At 46.0% G+C, this 22,796-nt stretch overlaps 1 protein-coding gene across 1 annotated transcript in view; it reads right to left on the reverse strand.

Moving 5' to 3' along the window:
• Positions 1-22,796, reverse strand: part of MUC13 (mucin 13, cell surface associated) — a 774,931-nt gene that overhangs the window by 628,116 nt on the left and 124,019 nt on the right. The window contains exon 3 of the mRNA XM_078682060.1: positions 1,199-1,243. Coding sequence (XP_078538186.1) covers positions 1,199-1,243 — 45 coding nt within the window. The remainder of the gene's footprint in view (positions 1-1,198; positions 1,244-22,796) is intronic.

The following is a 22,796-nucleotide window of genomic DNA, read 5'->3' on the forward strand; positions in this document are numbered from 1 at the left end:
TAATTTGCGTTTTTTTTTTAAATGCACCAAAGTGCATTTTTCAAAGTCCCATGTTACACACACACGCCCTTGGGGCATGTGTGTGCACAACTTCTGGTAAAATGGAAATTCCAGGGGTGCAACAGGGTGTCCTTTTGGCAACCTTGCACCCTTGAATTTGCATGCGCAATTTGCTAGTATCTATTGGGTACTCACAAATTGCGCATGCAATTCTCATTCATTCCTTAATTGCGATTCACAATTTGCGACTCGAAATTAAGGAACTTGTAGGACTCGCAATTGTTTTGTGATTGCTACATGCATAGGCAATTGAGTTTCTATAATTGCGATTCCTTAAAAATCTCAATTATAGAATCAAAATGGCCTATTTTGATAACATTTTCTGAAAAGTTTGCAAAATATGTGTATTGCACGAAATGTACATCAATACTGAACAGGAGGGCATACCTTGTGTACCAAAGTGAAGCATGATGCCAAAGGGAAACTGCTTTGAGGATAAACCATGTAGTGGCCCCAGTGTTATAGTTCCTGTATGACATTTTCTGCCTGAACCACTCACCTGCAGAAACTTTGTGAAATGTGTGAGAGATTTCGTTTTCGTAATACATTTTTGCTTGGGGCTAAATAGAACTACTTTACCATCGAAATCTAGGAAGAAGATGGCAGGCACACCCTACTGCTCAAGCACAAGTAGTATCAGCGGCATGTAGCGTAAGCCAAGCATCGCTGCCCATGCACTGCTGATTATGAGAACAACCTTCAGCCCTGGATAGAGACTGCAGAGGACTTGAGAAAATCAAGTGCCTCTTGCTAGGTCTGTTGGTAAACCTGGTCTGTACTCTCTTGCTGCAGTGCAGCTACCATAGTAATGCTTCACTGGACAATTGATATAATGGGACCTGGAATGAAGGGGAGACTTTTGAAGGTAGAGGGAGCCAGGAACATAGAGGCACCTCAGAGAGAGATATAAAGAAAGAGTAAGAGTGATAAAGTAAAATATGTATACAGAAAGGGAGCAAAGAGGTTCATATCACAGAGAAAGGGGTAGGAGCTTCAAGGCTAGAGTGGTCCACACATGGAGGTGAAAACAAGCACATTGGAAAGGTCACTTTTTTGAAAGCAGACAGCCTGAGTGAACGTATTTCTAAGCATATTCTTGTCATTATTGTGAACCATGCAAGTAGTTCTTATGCCTTACCTGTGGTCAGGGGCTCTGTACTTGTTACTGCCGAATTTGAATTCCCTGTAGAATGAAAAAGACCATTAAATGCTTTGTAATATACAATTAAGGTAACTCCAAGGCTGCCCACTAAACAATCCAGATAACAAAATAAACGTCATAAATATCTGATTAGTTTTCATAAAACCTATTGCAAAACCACAAAGTAGGCAAACATCATATATGTTTATTGACATGATAATTAGGCCTTCATCAAATAATTTAAACCAACTCACAACACACTACAAGATTAACAACAACAGTGAAAGGTATCAATGAGAAAAAAATCTTACATAATAACATATGCAGGGTTAGAAAAACGAATAGCAATTTAATTTATTGTTTTTTCTAAAGTATAATGTGGAGATGTGAAATTGCACACACAACTATTAAAATTCAGGATTCATTAGAAACAACTTGAAAATGCTATAAGTATGTCCCTTAACTCTAATTAAAAAGAATCGCGACAGCAATGTATTTATTTTTCTTTATTTACCGAGTTTTGTATAGCCTGAACTTGACCCGAAGGTGTGAGAGCACTTGACGGAATTTGCATGGCAGCACTTACATGGGTTACAATTCGAGTAAATATAAATACATAGTGACCGTATGTAAACGAGGTCTACAAAAGACATTAGGATAAGTTGACGATACAGATTTGAGGTAGATACAGTGTATGTGTGTTGTGGGGACCGAGAAATAGAGGAGTGAAAAAAGGGTGCGTTTGTAATGTTAATTCCCATACGAACGCGTTGTCGAACCTACAGCCCGAACCGCTGGATGGAATTACACCAAATTTGGCAGAAAGGTAGAGGTAGATGTTGTTACACAGATTGTGCTTTTTGTTATTTGGCATAAAGCCGTTCAGTAGTTTTTCACAAATGTAAAAAGAAAAAGATAGATACATCTCTGGTCGCAAAGCCTTTGCGAAAAATAACGAGCTAGTGCAGGGATATGCACCACTCTGATTGACTGCCAACACTTCAGCCAGGAAGTGCTGGCAGCCATCTTGGGGCTCAACTTCACCAAGTCCCCCAAACAAAACTAAAAATAAAGAAAAGGGGGCAGTGTAGGCATACCCAGACCCCCAGGCCATGGTTGTGGGGTCCCCCTGGGGCCCCAACACAGCATAAATATATATATATATATATATTTTAAAATGCTGCGAAATTGGGATATTTGCAAATGCGAGGCACATTTTTTTTTTTAAAGCAAGCCCAGGCTCCCGCTCTTGCTTTAAAATAGGGGGGCCAGGTCCCGTAGGCATAAGATAAAGTTAGGAGGGGGCACACTGGGCCCCCTACTAGGGCTTATCAGAACACTGGACCCACTCACAGTCCCTGGGACCATCACCTACCGAGGGCTATTATCTCTTCGGGGGGGCTTCCCAGACCCCTGCCCATGGGACCGTCACCTCCCCAACGCAAATGTAAACAATATACGGGGGCCTCTTGGACCACCTAAACCCGGGGAGACCACTTTGGCGGGACTAATTTCAACAGTAAGAAGAGCCCTTGCAGCCCCCCTCCCCCGGGCACATTCATATTAAAAAAAAAAAAGCAGGGGAGGCCTTACAGCCTATCACCTACCTTGAGCCTGAGATCATCAGCTTCCTTGTTAAGACCATTCCTGTCCCTACATTAGAGCAAGATTGTCTCAGTTTACTACATACCACTCATGCAATGTTCCATATTTGGCCACTGAGACAAAATTATTAATTTCTAATTTACTTCATGCTTGATCTGGCTATCTCTAAATGGTCACCCCCAAACATTTTGCCTTTATACCTCCCAGTAGCAGCTTGTGGAGGGAGTGCCGTGGGGCAGTGAGGCGGGGCAGGAGAGGGGCAGAGTGGGGGTAGTAAACTCCGGCTCACGACCGACCGGAGTAATGTAAGTAAATAAATAAATAAAAACAAATTTAATTGCGCGCGCTGAAACGACAAATGGGTTTCACCCCATTGACACATTTAATTTACTTGTACTTCCCTAGTATTTAGTACAGCATGTACCCAGGGCGGTTGTATGACGTTACAACGCATGCTTTTACTCCGCATGCCAATACCTCACATTTTTACACCACAACAACATTTACAACACAGGGCTTTACAACTCAATCCGTTACAACGCATTTGCCATTCCAACACAATTACTATTCTAAATCCACAGGGGCATTACTTTGGGGAATGCGTTGCAACAGTTCGCTGTGTAAAGCCCTGCGTTGTAATGGCATTCGGAGTAATGCATGCATTGGAACAGTTGTTTTCCACCCAGTGCCTGTAAAATCCTACTAGTGGGCCTGAAGCACTCACTGAGCCGTCAACTAACTTGGTTCTTCAAAACATGTCTTAGGCTTAAAACTTACCCCTAAAGAAGGCCTGAAGGCTCATAGGGCCGGGTGCCCTGTGATTAAAACATAGGACTTCTTGGTTTACCTGTTTCATGTCCTTGTGGTGGCAAACTCCTGAATTTGTTTTCCACTACTGTAAGACCACCCCTCCTATTGACTTACCTTGGGTTGCTTTATTACATTTTATAAGTGCTGACTTTGATTGGGAGTATATACAAATGTCATGTTTAGACCAAAATGAATTTTAATTTAAAATTATCTTCAATGGTAAAGTTGGATTTCAAGCCACAATTCTGAAAATGTCACTTTTAGAAAGTTTGCATTTTCTTACCCTAACCACTTGTGTCTTCGGCCAGTGTCCTGGCTCACATGATTGTGAATGGTTCTGCTGTTAGGCTTTGTGTATTCCTTACTGACAGTGACACAACTGGTACTAGATGTGAGCAGGATGGGCCATTCTGCCTGTGTGGCTGGGGCAGAGCTGTTCACTGCCCTTCTTGCACTTTAAAGGGACCTGCCTTCACCATACACAAGATGACCTGACACTAATCTTTTGTCACCACAGACGTCTTGAAGCCTTGACAGAGGAAGGAAAGAATATTCAATAGCAGATGTGAGAGTAGTAAATGGAAGCCCCCCCACTTCAAAGGCTGACCTCTGGTATAAATACATCTTCAGAACCTTCTTGGACATTGCAGAAGAAGGACTGCCTTGTTCCCCAGAGGACTGCCCTGCTGCTTGAGGCCTGCCTTGTACCCCAGAGGACTGTCCACTGCTAACAGAAGACTACTCTGCTGCTTGAGGCCTGCCTTGTTCCCAAGTGGACTGCCCTGCTGCTTGAGGCCTGCCCTGCTCTCTGAGAAGGAAGACCGTACCTGCTCCATTAATTGTAAGCTTAATTGAGTTACTCCGGTTCTGAGCTGAAGGGGCAAAACAAGCACCAGAGCCCTAGCTGCAGCTACCCAGCTGACCTGCTGCACTTTACCTGTCTGGACCTCCAAGTGGACCTGCCTGAACACTGATGGTCTCTGCTAGTGAGTGGCCGATCTCCAAGAGGTGCTTTACCAAGTTCTGTACCCATGGCTGGCAGCAGACTTCCCTCCTTTTCAAGAAAATTAGAAATCCTAAATTGTTGGGCTCTTGGCGATCGCAATCTGGCATGTTCGTGTGAGATTCTGGTGTCCTGGACAACCACAAATGTGAAGCTCCAGTGAACTCAACTCTTCGTGCTACACCAATAACAGCCCATGATAACTACTAATGGCAAAGTCCAGCTAATGACCGGCTGCGACACCCAATCCGATCATCACACAACAGTGATGACCATCCACGATGCCAGGCCTACTTTTTGCGCTATATGGATGACCAACTGCAACGCTTTTCCTGCTCCTCATGGCCTTCTCCACCACAAACAGAACAATTAGAGCCAGACTTTGAGAAGGTAATTTTTTCGGGGGACTATCCTGGTCCCTGTTTTTTGGCCCATGCTCCATTGCAGTCAGCCTGAGCTTGTGACTTTCCACCGGTCTAGCACGGCTAGATGACTGTGATTTGCACTTGTGCCTCTATGCACGATAACTACCTAAATCCTTGAAATGTAATATTTCTGGGTCTCCGGCTAGGATGTTTGTAGTTCTGGTATAATTTTGTTCATTAAAATGTACTCTATTTTTCTAAATTAGTTTGAGAATTTTTCTTGTGTTTTGCTTTCACTTTGTTACTGTTTGTGTACTTTGTACATTGCCTCTGACTTAAGCCTGACTGCTTTAGTGCTAAGCTATCAGAGGGAAACCAGCTGTCTCAGGCATTCAAGAGGTGGACATGTCTTTTTTCCCTGGCTGATGTCCGCTCTGAAGCGCCCTCCTGCTCTCTGAAGGCACTATTCCTTTCCACTAGGTCTGAGTATACTGGGAACTGGCCTTGCCAGACTTTCTGCCCTTTCTCTAGCTGCTAGAGCCTTGAGCCATGGTTCCAGGCTCCAAGGTCCCTTGGCGTTATCTTAAGGACTTATGTCCTCTTGCTGGGACACAACCCATTTAGTGAGACCAAGCATTGTTGCATGAATCCTTCTCTCAATCTCTGCCCAGGTAGATGTTTTGAGGTCACTGCCCAGCAGACACTCTACTGGGATGAGATGGGACACAGCTACTTTCTATGGACTTGAAACCCCTCCCCATTCAAAGTCCACCATTACTATTGGTGTGATTGTATTACATTGTCAGAGTTTACTATCCTGGTGCACCTCATCTGGTATGGTCTGTCAGAGGGAAGCAAGCTTACCCCTAACCATGGTGATGCTGGCAACTGTATTCCTCAGGAGCTGGACTTTAATCCCATTGATTCCTGGCCACTGCCTATATTTCTCCATACTGTCAGGCCAGCGGCCCAAGGGTTCACTTTTCATCTCACATATGGAGACTAAGGAGGCCTAGGTGTACCCCTTACAGTTTCCGGGGACAGCCTCCAACCCAACCTGTACGTGCAGTGCCTATGGGAGGGTCACCAGTGGGTGACGTTTTGGTGCACACAGATTCTCTCTTCTTATGCCCTGACTATTTACAGTGGTAGACCACTACTAGCCTTTGTAACATCAAAATTCTTTCTCAGGTACCCTCTACCCTTAGAATGGGATGTGGATCTGGGCTTCCCCTCGGCATCTTTAGGGGATTCCTTGGGAGTTTCTGATTTTTTACCTTTGACCCCTTCTTTCCCCTGAAAGGGGGGGCTGCCCTCCTTTCTTGTGAACACCACTTTGGGACATTTTGGGCATCCTAGTGCGTACCCAATTAACATATATTTTCACTAGCTCTCTAGGATTTCATTATTAATAACCCATTAGATACTTGAGTAACTTCTCTGAGGTACAATTTGTAAGTATGTGTTTTTTTGTAACTAAAGTGTAGAGCGCCTTTTAGGTATCTGCCTGACTACCTTTCATCCAGCCTTCCTGTAACTTCACAGAAGCAGATACGAAGTCCACTCATATCTGAATTGAACCCTTGTGTGTATTTCAACAATTCTGTCTGCACTCTTCAGGGATTCGACCAAACAGCTCAATGAGTGCCTCCTTCATATGTGAATATGACTGCCAAATCATCTTCCAGTCTCATCAGCTTAACCCACCCCACTAATGGAACTAGTTCCCACAATAAGGAACCCCTCTGGCGGCCACCCCCCTTCTCATCCTGTGATCCCTCTCATAATACAACACTATTTGGGCATATCCTCTCCCTCTACATACTTTGGAATAGTAACCTAGGGTGACCTGGGATCATAGGTACCCCCTACCTTCTTTGCTGCACCGCCTTCTGAGAAATGGTGTAAAGGGGCTGGTCCTTAAGTGATTTACCTTTTAGGCAATAGAGAACAGGAAGGATGGTTAACTCCTTTTACTTTTGCTCCACCCTTAGCCTTACTTTGTCCAATATCTATCTTACCCCTTTCACCTCTATGGATGAATGATGTTGCGCCAAGATCATATCATATGCAGATGATACCCAAATTATCTGCTCCTTTGCAGCTTGTGAAAATCTTGTGAATCATTCAATTCTTGCCTAACTACTGAGCTTGACTGGATGCAAGAGAAACAGCTGATGTATAACACAGAACATAAATACGATTTTTGTCACCCGGTTCCTACCAACAGGTTGGCATGCTGGCCAAATACAGCCCCTCCGCCAGCTTCTTGTACAGAGGTGGCCAAGAACTTAGGAGTTAAGTTTGATAATCGATTCACTTTTCAATCTCAAATCAGCTCGGTGGTTGGAATGTGTTTTGGGCTTCTATGGGCATTTAAAAAGTTTCCATTTTTCTGTCACTTCCTGCCAGGAAAACTGTTATTCAGGCTCTCATTACCTCCCGCTTAGATTATGAAAATGCATTATATCTTGGGCTTATGGACTACGCCATTCATAAGCTTCAGGTGGTACAGAATACGGCACAACTTTTATTGAATATTCCTGGGGAAGCCAGGATTTCTAAGCACTTTCATTCTTTGCACTGGCTCCCTGTAAGGAAGAAAATCCTGTTCAAAATACTGCGTCTGACTTTTCATGCTCTACAGAACACTAGTCCAAGTTACTTGGCTTGTCGAGTCCCTTTCTACAGTCCTGCCAGGAATCAACTGTCCTCAAATCAGGTCTTGGCGAATGAAGACGGTAATGACTGACGGGTGCTCTTTCTCCATTCTAGGTCCATCTGAACGGAATAAGCTCAGTTCAGAGCTTACTTTCTTCTAAAAGAGTAACGGGGAAATTGTATATCAGCTGTGATTTTCAGAATGAAATTCTCTGTGTGAGATATAGGGCCACATGCACCAACCTAAAAACCGGTCGCATTCGGGCAGATTAGCAGAATTTGCCCCTTTGCTACTGGTATTTTGCATATTTAAGGAATTGCAATTTGCGATTCCTTAAATGCAATGCATTAAAAATTTGTGATATCGTAGATAGGAATCGCAAATAATTGTCAATCTCAAGTTGATGGTAATTTGCGATTTCTTTGAAAATGCACAAAAGTGCATTTTTCAAATCCCATGTTACACACACACGCCCTTGGGGCATGTGTGTGCGCAACTTATGGTAAAATGGAAATTCCAGGGGTGCAATAGGGTGTCCTTTTTGCAACCTTGCACCCTTGAAATTGCATGCGCAATTTGCTAGTACCTATTGGGTACTCGCAAATTGCACATGCAATTCCCATTCATTCCTTAATTGCGATTCGCAATTTGCGACTCGCAATTAAGGAACTTGTAGGACTCGCAATTTTTTTGTGATTGCTACATGCATAGGCAATTGAGATTCTATAATTGCTATTCCTTAAAAATCTCAATTATAGAATCAAAATGGCCTATTTTGATAACATTTTCTGAAAAGTTTGCAAAATATGTGTATTGCACGAAATGTACTTCCCTGGAAACTTGCATCAATACTGAACAGGAGGGCATACCTTGTGTACCAAAGTGAAGCATGAAGCCAAAGGGAAACTGCTTTGAGGATAAACTATCTAGTGGCCCCAGTGTTATAGTTCCTGTATGACATTTTCTGCCTGAACCACTCACCTGCAGAAACTTTGTGAAATGTGTGAAAGATTTCGTTTTCGTAATACATTTTTGCTTGGGGCTAAATAGAACTACTTTACCATCGAAATCTAGGAAGAAGATGACAGGCACACCTTACTGCTCATGGACAAGTAGTATCAGCGGCATGTAGAGTAAGCCAAGCATCGCTGCCCATGCACAGCTGATTATGAGAACAACCTTCAGCCCTGGATAGAGACTGCAGAGGACTTGAGAAAATCAAGTGCCTCTTGCTGGGTCTGTTGGTAAACCTGGTCTGTACTCTCTTGCGGCAATGCAGCTACCATAGTAATGCTTCACTGCACAATTGATATAATGGGACCTGGAATGAAGGGAAGACTTTTGAAGGTAGAGGGAGCCAGGAACATAGAGGCACCTCAGAGAGAGATATAAAGAAAGAGTAAGAGTGATAAAGTAAAATATGTATACAGAAAGGGAGCAAAGAGGTTCATATCACAGAGAAAGGGGTAGGAGCCCCAAGGCTAGAGTGGTCCACACATGGAGGTGAAAACAAGCACATTGGAAAGATCACTGGTTTGAAAGCAGACAGCCTGAGTGAACGTATTTCTAAGCATATTCTTGTCATTATTGTGAACCATGCAAGTAGTTCTTATGCCTTAACTGTGGTCAGGGGTTCTGTACTTGATACTGCCGAAGTTGAACTCCCTGTAGAATGAAAAAGACCATTAAATGCTTTCTACCATACATTTATGGTAACTCCTAGGCTGCCCACAAAACAATCCAACTAACAAAATAAAAATCATAAATCTCTGATTATGGTTCATAAAACTTATTGCAAACCCACAAAGTAGGCAAATATAAAATATGTTTATTAAAATCACATTTAGGACTTCATAAAATAATTTAAACCAACTCATTATATTTTTAGCCAACTCACAACACACCACAAGTGTTAAAAAAATTAATACCAATTTAATGTATTGGTTGTTCTACAGTATAATGTGGAGATATGAAATTGCACAGAACAATTATTAAAATTCAGGGTTCATTGGAAAGAACTTGAAAACGTTATAAATATGTCCCTTAACTCTAATTAAAAAAGAATCGCCACAGCAATTTATTTATTTTGATATATTTATCGAGTTTTGTATAGCCTGCTCTTGTCCCGAAGTTATCAGTGATGTATATATATTACCTACTGGCAGTCACTTTGGTGCCACTTGATGAATCTTCGCGAAATTTTCCAAACTATTGGCCAGCTCTGGTCCTCTTCTATCCTGAAAGTTTCGGGGTGATTCATCAAGCGGGGCCAAGAAAAAAGGGGGTCCCAAAACGTGTTTTTCCCATGCAATTTCCCATAGGACCTTTAGCCACAGCTACAGCCCGAACGGCTAAACGGAATTATGCCAAATTTGGCATAGAGGTAGTCCTAAATTCAGACTTGTGCCTTTTGCTTAAATGGTGTCAATCTGTTCAGTAGTTCCTGAGAAAATGACAGTTTAAGTCATTTATATATCTATGGGCGCGGTGGATCCGCGGCGTCTGCGTATATTGTCATCGTACCATAAGCGCACCCTTCCGATCATTCACTGAATGCTAATTGGCTGTCAAGTGGCTGTCAACATTCGAAAGCAGGTACTGTTGGTACCCATTTTGTGCTTCGGTAGAGTCAGTGGAATATGTGTGCAAAACGTAGAAAGGGGGCAGGATAGAAATAATTTTACCCTCTGGACCTGCTTAGGGGGTCCCAGAAGGACCCCCAGGGCCCACAATTTAAAAAAAAAAAAGACCGGCAGGTGCGTGTAGGGTGCGCGGACTCTGCCGTAAAATAAATAAAATAAAACTGAGCTTTTTTATTAAATGTTATTAGGGGCCCAGAGGGGCCACCCAGCCCCGGGGATCGTCACCCCCCCGGGCCTAAAAAAAATGGTGGGAGGAGGGGTCCAAGGTCCACAAGGCCGCGGGGACTACCTCCCCCCGGGGCTTTATGTATTGTGGGAGGGGGGCTGCGTGGCCCCCCTCCTGAAGCACTCGAGTGCCTCGTTATCCCCTGGGGCTACAAAAAAAAAATGGTTGGGGGGCTGCAAGGTCTCCAAAGCCCCGGGGACCACCAGTCCCTGGGGGTTTATGTATTGTGGGAGGGCCGGCTCCTGCAGTGTCCCGGGATGTCCGTCAGGCCCTCCCATAGCAAGGAAATCGGTTATCTCTTTCAATGCCTGGTCGCGGATTTGCCCCACCGCGGTTGCAGCGGGTCCGGAGTGCTCATACTTTATGGTAGTCCGTTGAAATGCCTAATGACATGAAAAGGTTTATGTACTGGTGTGTGCGGCATGTCCTGGTAGTGAATTACAGTGCATTTTGTGTTTTTCTCTATGGAAAGGCTACCTGTCCCATAGGATGGAATGTGAGTTTTATTTATAACATCTTATAAGCATAACTTCCCATTGGGACAAGATAGGGAAATAGAGTTTAGTACGCCTGGACTCAGAATGTAAAAAAACATCTTTTAGTAAAGATTATTATAATTTTTGGGTAAAACTTTTTATTAACATACATCAGCTTATTAATTTCAATACAGACAAAGTAATAAATCTGGCATCATGGGGACAATAGATAAAATCAATCATCGCAGTATATCGCCGGAAGATCTAGGTGGAAGGGGGGATCATCATAACTGACAGCACGGGGCGCTTGACATATATCACCACAATAGGAATTCCACAAACCCCATATTCGGGTTCTCTTTTTAGGGCAACCCCGAGCCACACATACTGTCTTCTCTCTATACATGGACCAATCTAGGTCTTTCTTCCATTTATCCGCTGTAGGAGGATGTGATGCTCCCCATAACTGTGCGATGTTTCTCTTAGCTAGCATAAGCCCCAGAGTGACCCACTGTGTAAGATAAATGTTCAAATCTGTAGGTTCCCAAATATTCAATAGGCATCTACAGGCCTCAGGACCAAGCTAGGTGGTTAGTTAGCACTGTGTTGATGGTGTCATGTATCCTACGCCAGTAGGGTTGAATGAAGTCGCATTCCCAAATAATGTGCATAAATGTACCCTTTTGGCCACATCCCCGTCTACATTCCTCCCATTCACTTTTCCCATCCGCACCAGCTGGAGTCCTATTACATATGAAATGAAATGAAATGAAATGAAATGAATGAAATTAAATGAAATTTGATTTATAAAGCGCATGGCTGCCCTAGAGCGTCCCAGCGCTAACTAACTAATAACAGAAGACTCTGAGGACATTGGGTATTATGAGATTTTAGGGAAAAGAAAAGTTTTAAGAGATTTTCTGAATTTAAGATAAGAGGATTCCATCTGGATATCCCTGGGGAGAGCGTTCCCGTTTTTTGCCGCGTTCATAGAGAAACGGCGACCTCCAGTGCAAGCCTTCCTCACTCTAGCGACAGTAGCAAGATTGTCCCCATCAGACCGTAGGGCCCGAGCCGGTCTATAGGGACAAATCAGGTTTCTCAAGGCCGGTGGGCCTTTACCTTGCAGTGTCTTGTGAGTGATACAGAGTGATTTAAAAGCGATTCGTTCCTGAATTGGAAGCCAGTGGAGGGCTCTCAGCAATGGTTTGGCTGAGGCTCTTCTTGGCGCCCCCATAAGCAGCCTGGCCGCAGCGTTCTGCACCCGCTGCAAGATGTTAATTGTGGCCTTTGGTGCTGCCAAGAGAAGAGCATTGCCGTAATCCAGTCTGGATAAAATTAGGCCCTGGATTAGTAGCTTCCTGGATTGAAAAGGCAGGAGGGGGAGAACTTTCCGTACTGCACGAAGCAGGCCAAAGCATCCTCCTGCAACTTTCTGTGCATGGGTCCTGAAAGTTAATTGGGGTTCGAACCAAACCCCAAGGCTTTTAATTTTCTCCTTTGGTAGGGGCAATTCACCCATGCAAGGCGGCCAGTACTCTGTGGGCAAGGATGTAAATTGATGTCCCAAAACCATAATCTCGGTTTTAGCCCCATTCAATTTGAGCTTTGAGCCGGTCATCCAGGAGAAGGTTGCGGTTAGGCAGCTCGAGAGGTTGTCTGAGCATCTCCCCTGTTGTGTCAGCGAGACGACTAGTTGTGTGTCGTCTGCGTAGCTGATGGATTTGATCCCAAAAGGGGCCACTACCTCCTCCAGCGGGGCCATATAAACATTAAACAACGTGGGGCTCAGGGAGGATCCCTGAGGGACCCCACACTGGAGGGGTGTAGACTTTGACATGACACCATTTTCCCAAATCCTAAAGGATCGTTTGTTCAGGAAGGATTCCAGCCATCTAAGGGCTGACCCTACGATGCCTAGTTTAGCAAGACGGTGGACCAATGTTACATGGTCCACAGTATCAAATGCAGCACTCAGATCCAGGAGGATCAGGGCCACTGATCCCCCTGAATCTAAGATGCATCTTGTCTCCTCCGTCACTACTATGAGGGCTGTGTCAGTGCCCTGTCCTGGGCGGAAACCCGTTTGGGAGTCACTCAGTAGGCCATTACTCTCCAAGAATCCTGAGAGCTGATGATTCACTAGCTTTTCAGCGATTTTGCCCAATCCAGGTAGCAGAGAGATCGGGCGAAAATTAGCCAGATCGGTGGTGTCTAGTCCCGGTTTCTTTAGGAGCGTTTTAATTCTGGCCTGTTTCCAGCTCGGGGGGACTACGCCATTGGTGAATGAGGAATTTAACAAATCTGTGGCGAGGGGGGCAATAGTGCTCGCAATTTGTTTGAGGATGTGCATAGGCGCTGGGTCAGAGGGAGAGCCACTATTCACGGTGGAAAGAGTCTTACAAAAGTCCTCCCTGGTAATGCATCTAAACACATCAAGCCGGGGACCGGTTGTTGGGAGGGGGAGGGTCTCAGTGGCTAATGTTGTGGCAGTTTGTTGTAAACTATCAATAATTCTCTGTATTTTTCCATCAAAGAACTCTGCTAGCTGGTTGCACCTTGACTTGGTATCCTCTTGTGAGGTTGTTGAGACCGGGATTTTAAGAAGTTGATTGACGATCTTAAACGTTTCCTTAGAGGAGTTAGCCGAAAGTTTAATTTTCTCCTCAAAGAAAGAAGCCTTGGTTTTCTGCCGTGCAGCTTTATAGAGTCTCAAGGCAGCCTGGTAGGTGGTTTTGCTGTTGACTGCCCAATCTCTCCTCCAGATGCGTTCAGACTTTTTGCAGGCTTTTCTGAGATCTCTTAGTTCTGTGGTGTACCATGGAGATTTAAAGGTGCTGCTCTTTTTTGTCACCATTTTGAGAGGCAGAACCGTATTCAGGGAGCTATTAAGCCAATTCTGGAAATTTATGTCTGCTAGCAAGACATCTGATTCTGCAACAGGAGCCAAATGTTCTAGAGCTCGTTTCAAATCTTCCACCAATAGCTTTGGCCAAGCTCTCTGTAATATGCGAGGGGCACTTCTCTCTTACGATCGAATTTCGCAAGAAAAAGGAACTACAAAATGGTCAGACCATGGTAGGGGCAATGGGGGTTTGACTAGGAGCTGGTTATTGTTTGAAAAAAACGGGTCCAACAGATGTCCCCTGTTATGGGTGGCTTCCTTATTTAATAGTTCTAATTCAAAAGCTTTAAGATTTAGGATGAGATCTGCAGCTGCTTTATCGTTAGGATCATAAAAATGCAGGTTCAGATCTCCAAGAACCAAAAAGTTGGATGCCCGGGCTGCTGCTGCTAAGGTAGCTTCTAGCAGAGAATCTGTAAAATGTTTTATGCAGCCCGGCGGGCGGTAAATAAGGAATCCTGAGAGGGAGTAGGTGGGGGTTAGCTGGATGCTAAAGCAGGCACTTTCTGTATCTAAAATGCCACCGTCCTCAAATCTACAAATCAAGGAGTCTTTGTGGATTACGGCAAGGCCACCTCCTTTCCCTTTGTCCCTATGCTGACTCTGAATAAGAAATCCACTTGGGAGGGCGGAGATAATGTCAAACTCTGCATTGGGAGATAACCATGTCTCCGTTAAGAAGAGCAGGTCAAGGTTGCATTCTTCGATCAACAAGTTGATCTCTACCGCGTGCTTTGGTAGTGATCTGCAATTTAGTAACGCCATCCTCAGATCCCTACCGGCCTCCTTACCGTTAGTCCCCATAGGGATAGAGTCTGGACAAAATTGACACCGACAGAGGTGTTTGTCAGTCCAATCAAGCTGGTGGCACCACTGACCACTCTTGTCTTGTAGCGCCAGGAGTTCTTCCCTTGAGTATCCTATCTGTTCTGTAGGGTCCACGGGCATAGTTACAGGCCCTAGGCCCGGTCTGGCCCGGACGGGCCCAGACGGGCTTGCCTCTGGCGCGCATCCGGTGCGCCATCGGCGCGCCCGCTGCGCGGACGGGAAATGGACTTCATTTTATAGCGCCCGGGCCGTGATTCGCCCGACCGCTAGTGCTCCAACCGTGCCTTTCCCCTAAGATGGCGGCCAAAGTCGTAGCCCTCCGGGTAGGCTGTCTGTGTCCGAGTGGAGCCCTGACTCGGCCCTCGGTATGCTCAGCACGGGTACAATTGCGCGCCCCAACTGTCCCTGGCAGGTAAGTAACACAGTGCAAAATATTACGATTCAACAATTTTTAAAATCAATTTTTAGTGCAAATAAGCATAGATAAAAGCAAATTATCTGGTGCCTAACTCCCGGCTTCCGCCTCAGGAGTATTCTGTTACGAGTGAGAAAGATTTTGCAGTTGTCCTAGCGCTTGCCAATTTATAGCGCCCGGGCCGTGATTCGCCCGACCGCTAGTGCGCCAACCGTGCCTTTCCCCTAAGATGGCGGCCAAAGTAGTCGCCCTCCGGGTAGGCTGTCTGTGTCCGAGTGGAGCCCTGACTTGGCCCTCGGTATGCTCAGCACGGGTACAATTGCGCGCCCCAACTGTCCCAGGAAGGTAAGTAACACAGTGCAAAATATTACGATTCAACAATTTTTAAAATCAATTTTTAGTGCAAATAAGCATAGATAAAAGCAAATGATCTGGTACCCTGTGGAGGTTTTTAAGTTGCACTAATCGGAGTCACGCTGGTATACCCACGACTCTAGGCGAGGAAACGGCCTCTTGCCATTCTTCATCATCCATCTCAATTCCATTCCCTGACCATTTTTCCCGGAGTGAATGAAGAAGGTCTGGCATATTATTTATCAGTTTTTTATATATCAAAGAAATCGTTTTATCAGGGAGGTGTCCATCCTATACCCTATCCTCCAACGGAGAAGACTCAGGAAGGGAGGCACCTCGCGGCAAAAGGGAGCGCAAAGCGTGTCTATTCTGCCTGTAACGAAAGTATTCTGTGTCAGCCAGGTCGAATGCTTCTTGCAAGGCGGGAAATGGTTTAATATCTGACTTTTCCCATAGATCACCTAAGCGTGAGATTCCAATACGGTCCCACTTGTCAAACCCCTTGAATCTCCACAGGCTACCCAGCTGCTGTGAATCCCACAACCGAGTCGCAAGTGTAGGTCTGTGATCCCAGACAAGTTTTCTGGTGGCAGTGTGCCAGACATGTACCGAATATTTAGTGGGGTCCATTAGTTTGTAGTGTTGATGTTTGGAATTAAGGGCTCTGTTATAATTCCCTCGGGAGAGAAGCCATCTGTCCATGACATAGCCTGGATCTCCCAGTCGAGCATAAGTGCCATGGTTGATGGCAGCTAGATGGGCCGCCAAGGAATATTTTTTAATATCAGGGAAGCTAATGCCTCCATTGTACCAGTTCAGAGTGAGCTTATTGAGAGCAACACAAGGCATTCCTTAAGACGACGGAACAGGATCCAGGGAATTATGCAGGGCGTACAAAAACCGGGGCAAGGACATCATTTTAAAAAGGGCCGCTCTAACCAGCAGGGAAAGGCGGAGAGACTTCCAAATATTTATATCTTTCCTCTGCCTGGCCAGAGGTGAGAGCAGGTTCCGAGTGTACCCGAGTGATGGATCTATGGAGAGAAAGATCCCAAGATACTTAAAGCCCTCAGTATGTATTTGTATAGGGCATCCCCTTGGAGTAACAGGCGGTTCTTCCGCTAGGTCAAACATCAGGGACTTACTCCAATTAATAGAATATCCCAAAAATCTACCGAAGATGGCCAGGATATACAGGACAACAATCAGGGACCGTCTCGGGGAGGACAGATAAAGGAGGATATAATCCGCATAGAGTGAGATGCGGTCTTCCTACTCCGGGGAACAACGCAGACCCGTATCATCAGGTCTCTACGTATCCATGCTGCCAATGGCTCCAAAGCCGGGTCAAACAGGAGGGGGGACAGCGGACATCCCTGCCTTGTCCCCAGGCTAAGTTCAAAAGTGGCCGACTTCTTATTGTTAACCACCACTTGTGCCAGAGGTCTAGCGTATAGGAGCTGCACCCATTGAATATATTTCGGGCCAAACCCCATTTTTCCCAAACTGCCCAGAGATATGGCCATTCAATGGTGTCAAAGGCCATGAGTAAAGATTATTTTTATGTTCTGTACTTAAAAATACCACTTTTAGAAAGTAGGTATTTTCTTGCTTAGCCATCCTGTGTGCCTCTGCTGGATTTGTGGATCGACTGTCTGGCTTTGGAGTGGCAGGGGCTGGAGATGTGCATTCTCTTGAGATAGCCACTGGGGGGTCGATGTGTGCCCTGCTTTTCCTGGATGAGTCAGGGCTGGACTAAATAGACCTGGGCTGCATTTAGAGCAGTGGGAGGAGATTTCCTTGCACCTGAATTGTTCTTGTCTGCCTTGAACAATGCTGTCTCCACCTCCTGCCAGGAAGCTAGGGCAGAGATGACAGAACTGGGTTGGACTAGGCACAGACACTCTCTGCCTGAGAGAACAAAGGAATTTCATGTATAAATATTGGGTCCCAGACCTCAGAACTTTAGAACACGCCAGAATCAAGGAACCTGCCATGAAGAAGAGCTGGAAGAGCTGCCAGGATAAGTACTGCCCCTTTGCTGTGTTGTTGCTTTGTTGGGTTGGCCTGCAGTTGCTGCTTCTGCCTTGGCCAGTGAAAGGACTGGACTGAACGTTCTTTACCTGTTCTGAGTATCTCCAATGGCTTGAAATAGAGCTTGCCTCCGATTCTGAAGTCTCAGGGACTGAAAAGACTTCACCAACCTCTGGGTTCTTCTTCTGGGACCACTCTTTCAGTTGCCACAGGGAAGGGGAAAGCAACCGACTCCGTCTCTGGCTCCGTGTCCTGAAGGCACCGCCACATCTCGCACTGCAATCCTGATCTCCCCTACGACGACCGACACCACTGCCACGAGCCGCTGCATATATATATATATATATATATATATATATATATATATATATATATACTGAAAAAAACCCTAGGTTTCAAGGGTGTCATTGTTAGCTGGACATTTCACTCATACAAAATCATTGAAATTCCTCCGTATGGTTAGTTGTACTAAGTATAACTCTTGCGCCCTTAATCCACTGCTGATGATGTCACATATTACATCATTCATGACATGGTCAGTGACATCCCTGATGACATCACTAATGACATCTCAAATTACATCACTGATGACATCACTGATGACATCACCCAGCGAATGTGCTTTGGTTTGTTATTTATATAATTAATTTATATATAGGAATCTGCATTGAAGACTGAGTGGATGTAAAAGTGTCTGGATGGAGGATTTACTACTACTGTGATGGACTGTGTAAGTGAGTAATTTAAAGTGTCTCACTAAATATATGGCATAGTGATTTAACTGTGTGAACATTTGTTTCACTATGTGTCTTGTTGTGTAAACTACTACATAAGTAGGTTACTAGGTATATGAAACTCTATATTAGTTGTTAATTAGTTAAGAGAGTATTTGTATGAGAGAGTGAATGTGTGTGTAGTTGGACGGAAGTTGTGTAACTGTCTAAAGATGTGTAAATAGTTGATTAAGTACATATATAAGGTTAACACTGTATGTGACAACAGTTGTTTTGGGTGAGTGAATCTCTTAATGGGTGTGTTGATGAGTAAATATAATTTTCTATGATATATGTGCAACAAAGTAGAAATATAAAAGGCAATGTATGTGACAGTTGTATGTAATTAAGTATACATAAGACTCAGTGATTGTATGAGTGACTGTATCGAAAACTGTATACTTGTAACAGTGATTTTATAACACACTTTGGGATCCATTAGGATGGTGGGCGGTGGCACCACCGCGGTGCTGGCAGTGCGGAAAAATGCCTTTTTCCGCCCGTGAGCAGCAGTCCTCGTATCCGCCATATTAGTATAGAAAAACATAGGTCAGTTCCCGTCCGCCGCGGTGCGCCGCACACCGCCATCAAAGTGCGCCCGAGGGTCCAATGGAGAGCTGACACCTTCAAATACCTGGGGATTCAGATCTACCGCCAACCAACTGACCTGTTTGATGGGAACCTGGGGCGGGCGGTGACAGCGCTCAAGTCCCAGATAAGCTTTTGGTCCACACTCCCGCTGACAAACTCGGGTAGAGTGGCGCTGACCAAAATGATCATGCTTCCTCGGTTTCTCTACTACTTTGTTAACTTGCCTCTGTTCGTCCCGGCCTCTTTCTTTTCTAAACTCAACATGGTCCTTCGTGATTTCATCTGGGGCACGTCTAGGCATCGGTTGGGGCTGCCGAAGCTGTTCTTACCGACAGACAGAGGAGGGCTAGCTGTCCCCTGCTTTGAGCACTACTACCTGGCTGCGCAGCTACAATGGATTGCCCGCTGGCTGGCAGACAGGGGTTGGGAAGGCACTGCCTCGACTGAACCACCATACTCTTTGAGCCGCATCGTTGCTCTCTTTCACCCACTGGCGCCGCCCGAGAAACCCAAACCGCCGTTACTGGCGGTAGCCTACAAATGCTTCCGCAGAACCCTATTCCTCACCCGACAGGTGTCCCCATATGCACCTGCTATACCTTTAGAAGGCTCCCCCGGGAGCGGGGGGGGGGGGTGAACGCACACCCTTTGCTGGAACAGTGGGGAGAGGCCGATGTTCGGATGCTGGGGGACCTGCATAGGGACGGAACGTTGGTGGCTTACGACACGTTGATAGCTGAAGACGGATTGCCGCCTGGGGGGTTTCTGATGCACCGCTCGCTAGTGGCAAAGATGGGGAGATATGGCGGCGGAGCACATCTTACAATGCAATACCTACACGTTATGGGGAAAGGTAGGCACTTGGTACGCTGGTTCGCTGCATCGCTGCAGGCACACACGGAGGTTAGCCTAGCCCCACTCAGAGGCAAGTGGGAGCGAGACATGGGCAGGGTGCTTACCGATATGGAGTGGGAGTGGCTCCTTAGGAGCCCGGTACGTATCCCCCGAAACATGCGCATGCGTCAGATACAGCCTACCTTACGCCTAAGCTAATCAATAGGTATTTTCACCGCTCTGACGCGTCTTGCCCTAGGTGCAATGAGCTAGATGCGGGGCAGGTTCACCTTCTGTGGAGCTGCCCCAGACTGGTCATCTACTGGCGTGAGATAGGCGAGGCGCTCGGCGCATGCACGGGCCGCGTCATTCCCTTCAACTGGCCTGAGTACCTTCTGCACCAATTCAAGAGGAGGCCGCAAGATAAGGCTTCGTCCCGTTTTCTAGATCTGGGTCTGGTGGTGGCTAAGCGACTGCTAACGAGGCGATGGAAAGCGCGCGAGCCGCCTGCTGTGCAAGCGTGGGTAGCCTCCCTTAAGGCATAGGCACGGGCGGAATGGATAGCCATAAGACGGGAGGAGACAATCGGGCTTCGGAAAGAACCCATGGCGGAAAGGTGGGAGCGCATGCTTAGCGCCTTGCGGCCGCCAGAGGAGGCGGACACACAGGATACTAGAGCGGCATAATCAGCTGCCCCGGATGGTCACGCATGCCGCGGGCTCCTCTACTATCAGGGTGTGTTGCTGCACTGGGCCTGTCCGCGTCTGGACGCACAAGACTGAGATGCGTACATGCTCACACACAATGACACCCATGGGGTGAGACGTCGGGGGGTGGGGGGGCGGGGGCGAAAGGGGATGAATAACGTGATGTGGTTGTGCCGCAATAGTTTGAAAGTTTGAATGTTTGCATTAACGGTTAGATTACTGTCATCTCTATGTGTAAGTATACAGTAGTGGGATTCACCTCATGATTATGTGATTATGTTATTGTGCACAATTGGACTGGCAGGAAGCCGTGCAACACTCCAGAGGACTCCGGGGCACAACCATGCGTGTATTTACCGAGCCACAGCACACACACTGTCCGAATGTGTTAGTGTAAACACGGCCACAGGACTGTACAACAAGCCGATCTGTGAAATGTTAACAATGCACTGGTGCGCCTGGATTGTCCTGTTATAATATCTGAATATTGCACTGCCTTTCGAATACTATAAAATGCTAATAAAATAGATTTGACAACAAAAAAAAATCAAAGTGCACCCGCCACCGCGGCGTTGGGAGCCAATGGAGACTCACCGCCGTGCGGAATGACGTCCGCCCCGCTCCACAAATTATGATGACCCAAACAGGCAGACGCACCGCAGCAGAGACACCGCCCAACCAGAGACGGCGGAAACTCGACAACGGAGCGCGATAGCAGAGACCCGGTCCACACCACTCGGTCACGACCGCCATGGACCCAGCTCTACATGTGTTTCCGGTGCTGTACCTGCTACACCACTATCATCTAATGGGCCACCGCGGACGCCACCACAGGTACGCAAATACACAAATACAACAGGAAACAACCTTTACAACGCAACTTTTACAATGCACTACCATTACAACGAAACTTTTACAACGCAAAATCCATTACATCGCATGCCATTACAACGCAACCATTACAACGCATGACACTACAACGCATACCACTACAACGCATGTCATTACAATGCATACCATTACAACGCATACCATTTCAACGCATAGTACCCTTACAGTATCCAACACTTACCCTACTGTTGCACCCCCTGGAGTTAGAATAGTAATTTTTACCCCTACACTATCCAACACTTACCCTACTGTTGCACCCCCCTGCAGTTAGAATATGCGTATGCGTTGTAAAGGTAGTATGCGTTGTAATGGAATGCGTTGTAAAGGTAGTTTTTAAAAATTTGTTGTAATGGCATGCGTTGTAATGGAATGCGTTGTAATGGATGTTGCGTTGTAAAAAATGTGTTGTAAAGGTATGCGTTGTAAAAGTATGCGTTGTAACGTCATACATCCAATACAACACACAACACACAGGCTGATACAGGGTCGAAAACCATAACAGACACCCTGCTGGGGGCAACAACACATACACAAGGGCACCCACACATGACCCACCTGTCACCATGTCACCCCACTGCATCCTGGACACACATCGACCGTGAACATGCAGCAACATCCCGGTCCCGGTCACGTCACCGCAGCGGTCAACACATGCGCACAATGCAGAAGGCAGGGCCAGTCCAAGGCATGGGCAGGGCACAAAGACCACAGGGACACACCTCCCCCAACCACACATCAACACACCCCATCAAGTCACATGCAAGGTGCCCATCCTGTGCACCCCCATGCACAGCAACAAGCAACACGCACAGAAACAAGCAAGCACAATGCACACCCTGCACCACACAACAAACAACCAGGGAGACAGTCACTGCAGGAGTGTCTGACAAGGAACACACAACACCAGTGCCTCACACACTGAAGGCTGCCAATACTTGCCAGCACATACTAACAAAACAAACACTCACCCTGGGTGTAGCCATAAACAGAACACACACACAGGGATGCCTGAACAGATGCCTGCCCAAAAACCACACACAAACACTATAGGAACACAAACAGAACCACATCAGAAACAGACATACCCTGTCAGCCAAACTGTGGAAAGGCAATGGGAGTACAGATACAACAGGAGAGCACAACCTCATCAAACAGGAACAAAACACACGCAACATACCACAAATCACACAAGAAGAGCGCCAGCACAGAACTACACTGTCACATGAAACCAACCACAGATGCACATGAAATCAAAAATGAACAAACACCACAGGGCATCAGGGGATGTTCATCAGGCAATGCCAAGGCCACATACACACAGCACTGTATGCACAACACGCAGTGTGTGCACAACAAGCAGAACAGTCACACACAGACATGACTGACACAACTAACTCAACACACACAACACTAATCAGCACAGCACAAACACAACAGCACACCCAGGAAGTGAAGCAATACCACAGCCAACACA

This window comes from Lissotriton helveticus, chromosome 3_1 (assembly GCF_964261635.1).
Source record: "Lissotriton helveticus chromosome 3_1, aLisHel1.1, whole genome shotgun sequence".
Classification (NCBI taxonomy): Eukaryota; Metazoa; Chordata; class Amphibia; order Caudata; family Salamandridae; genus Lissotriton; species Lissotriton helveticus.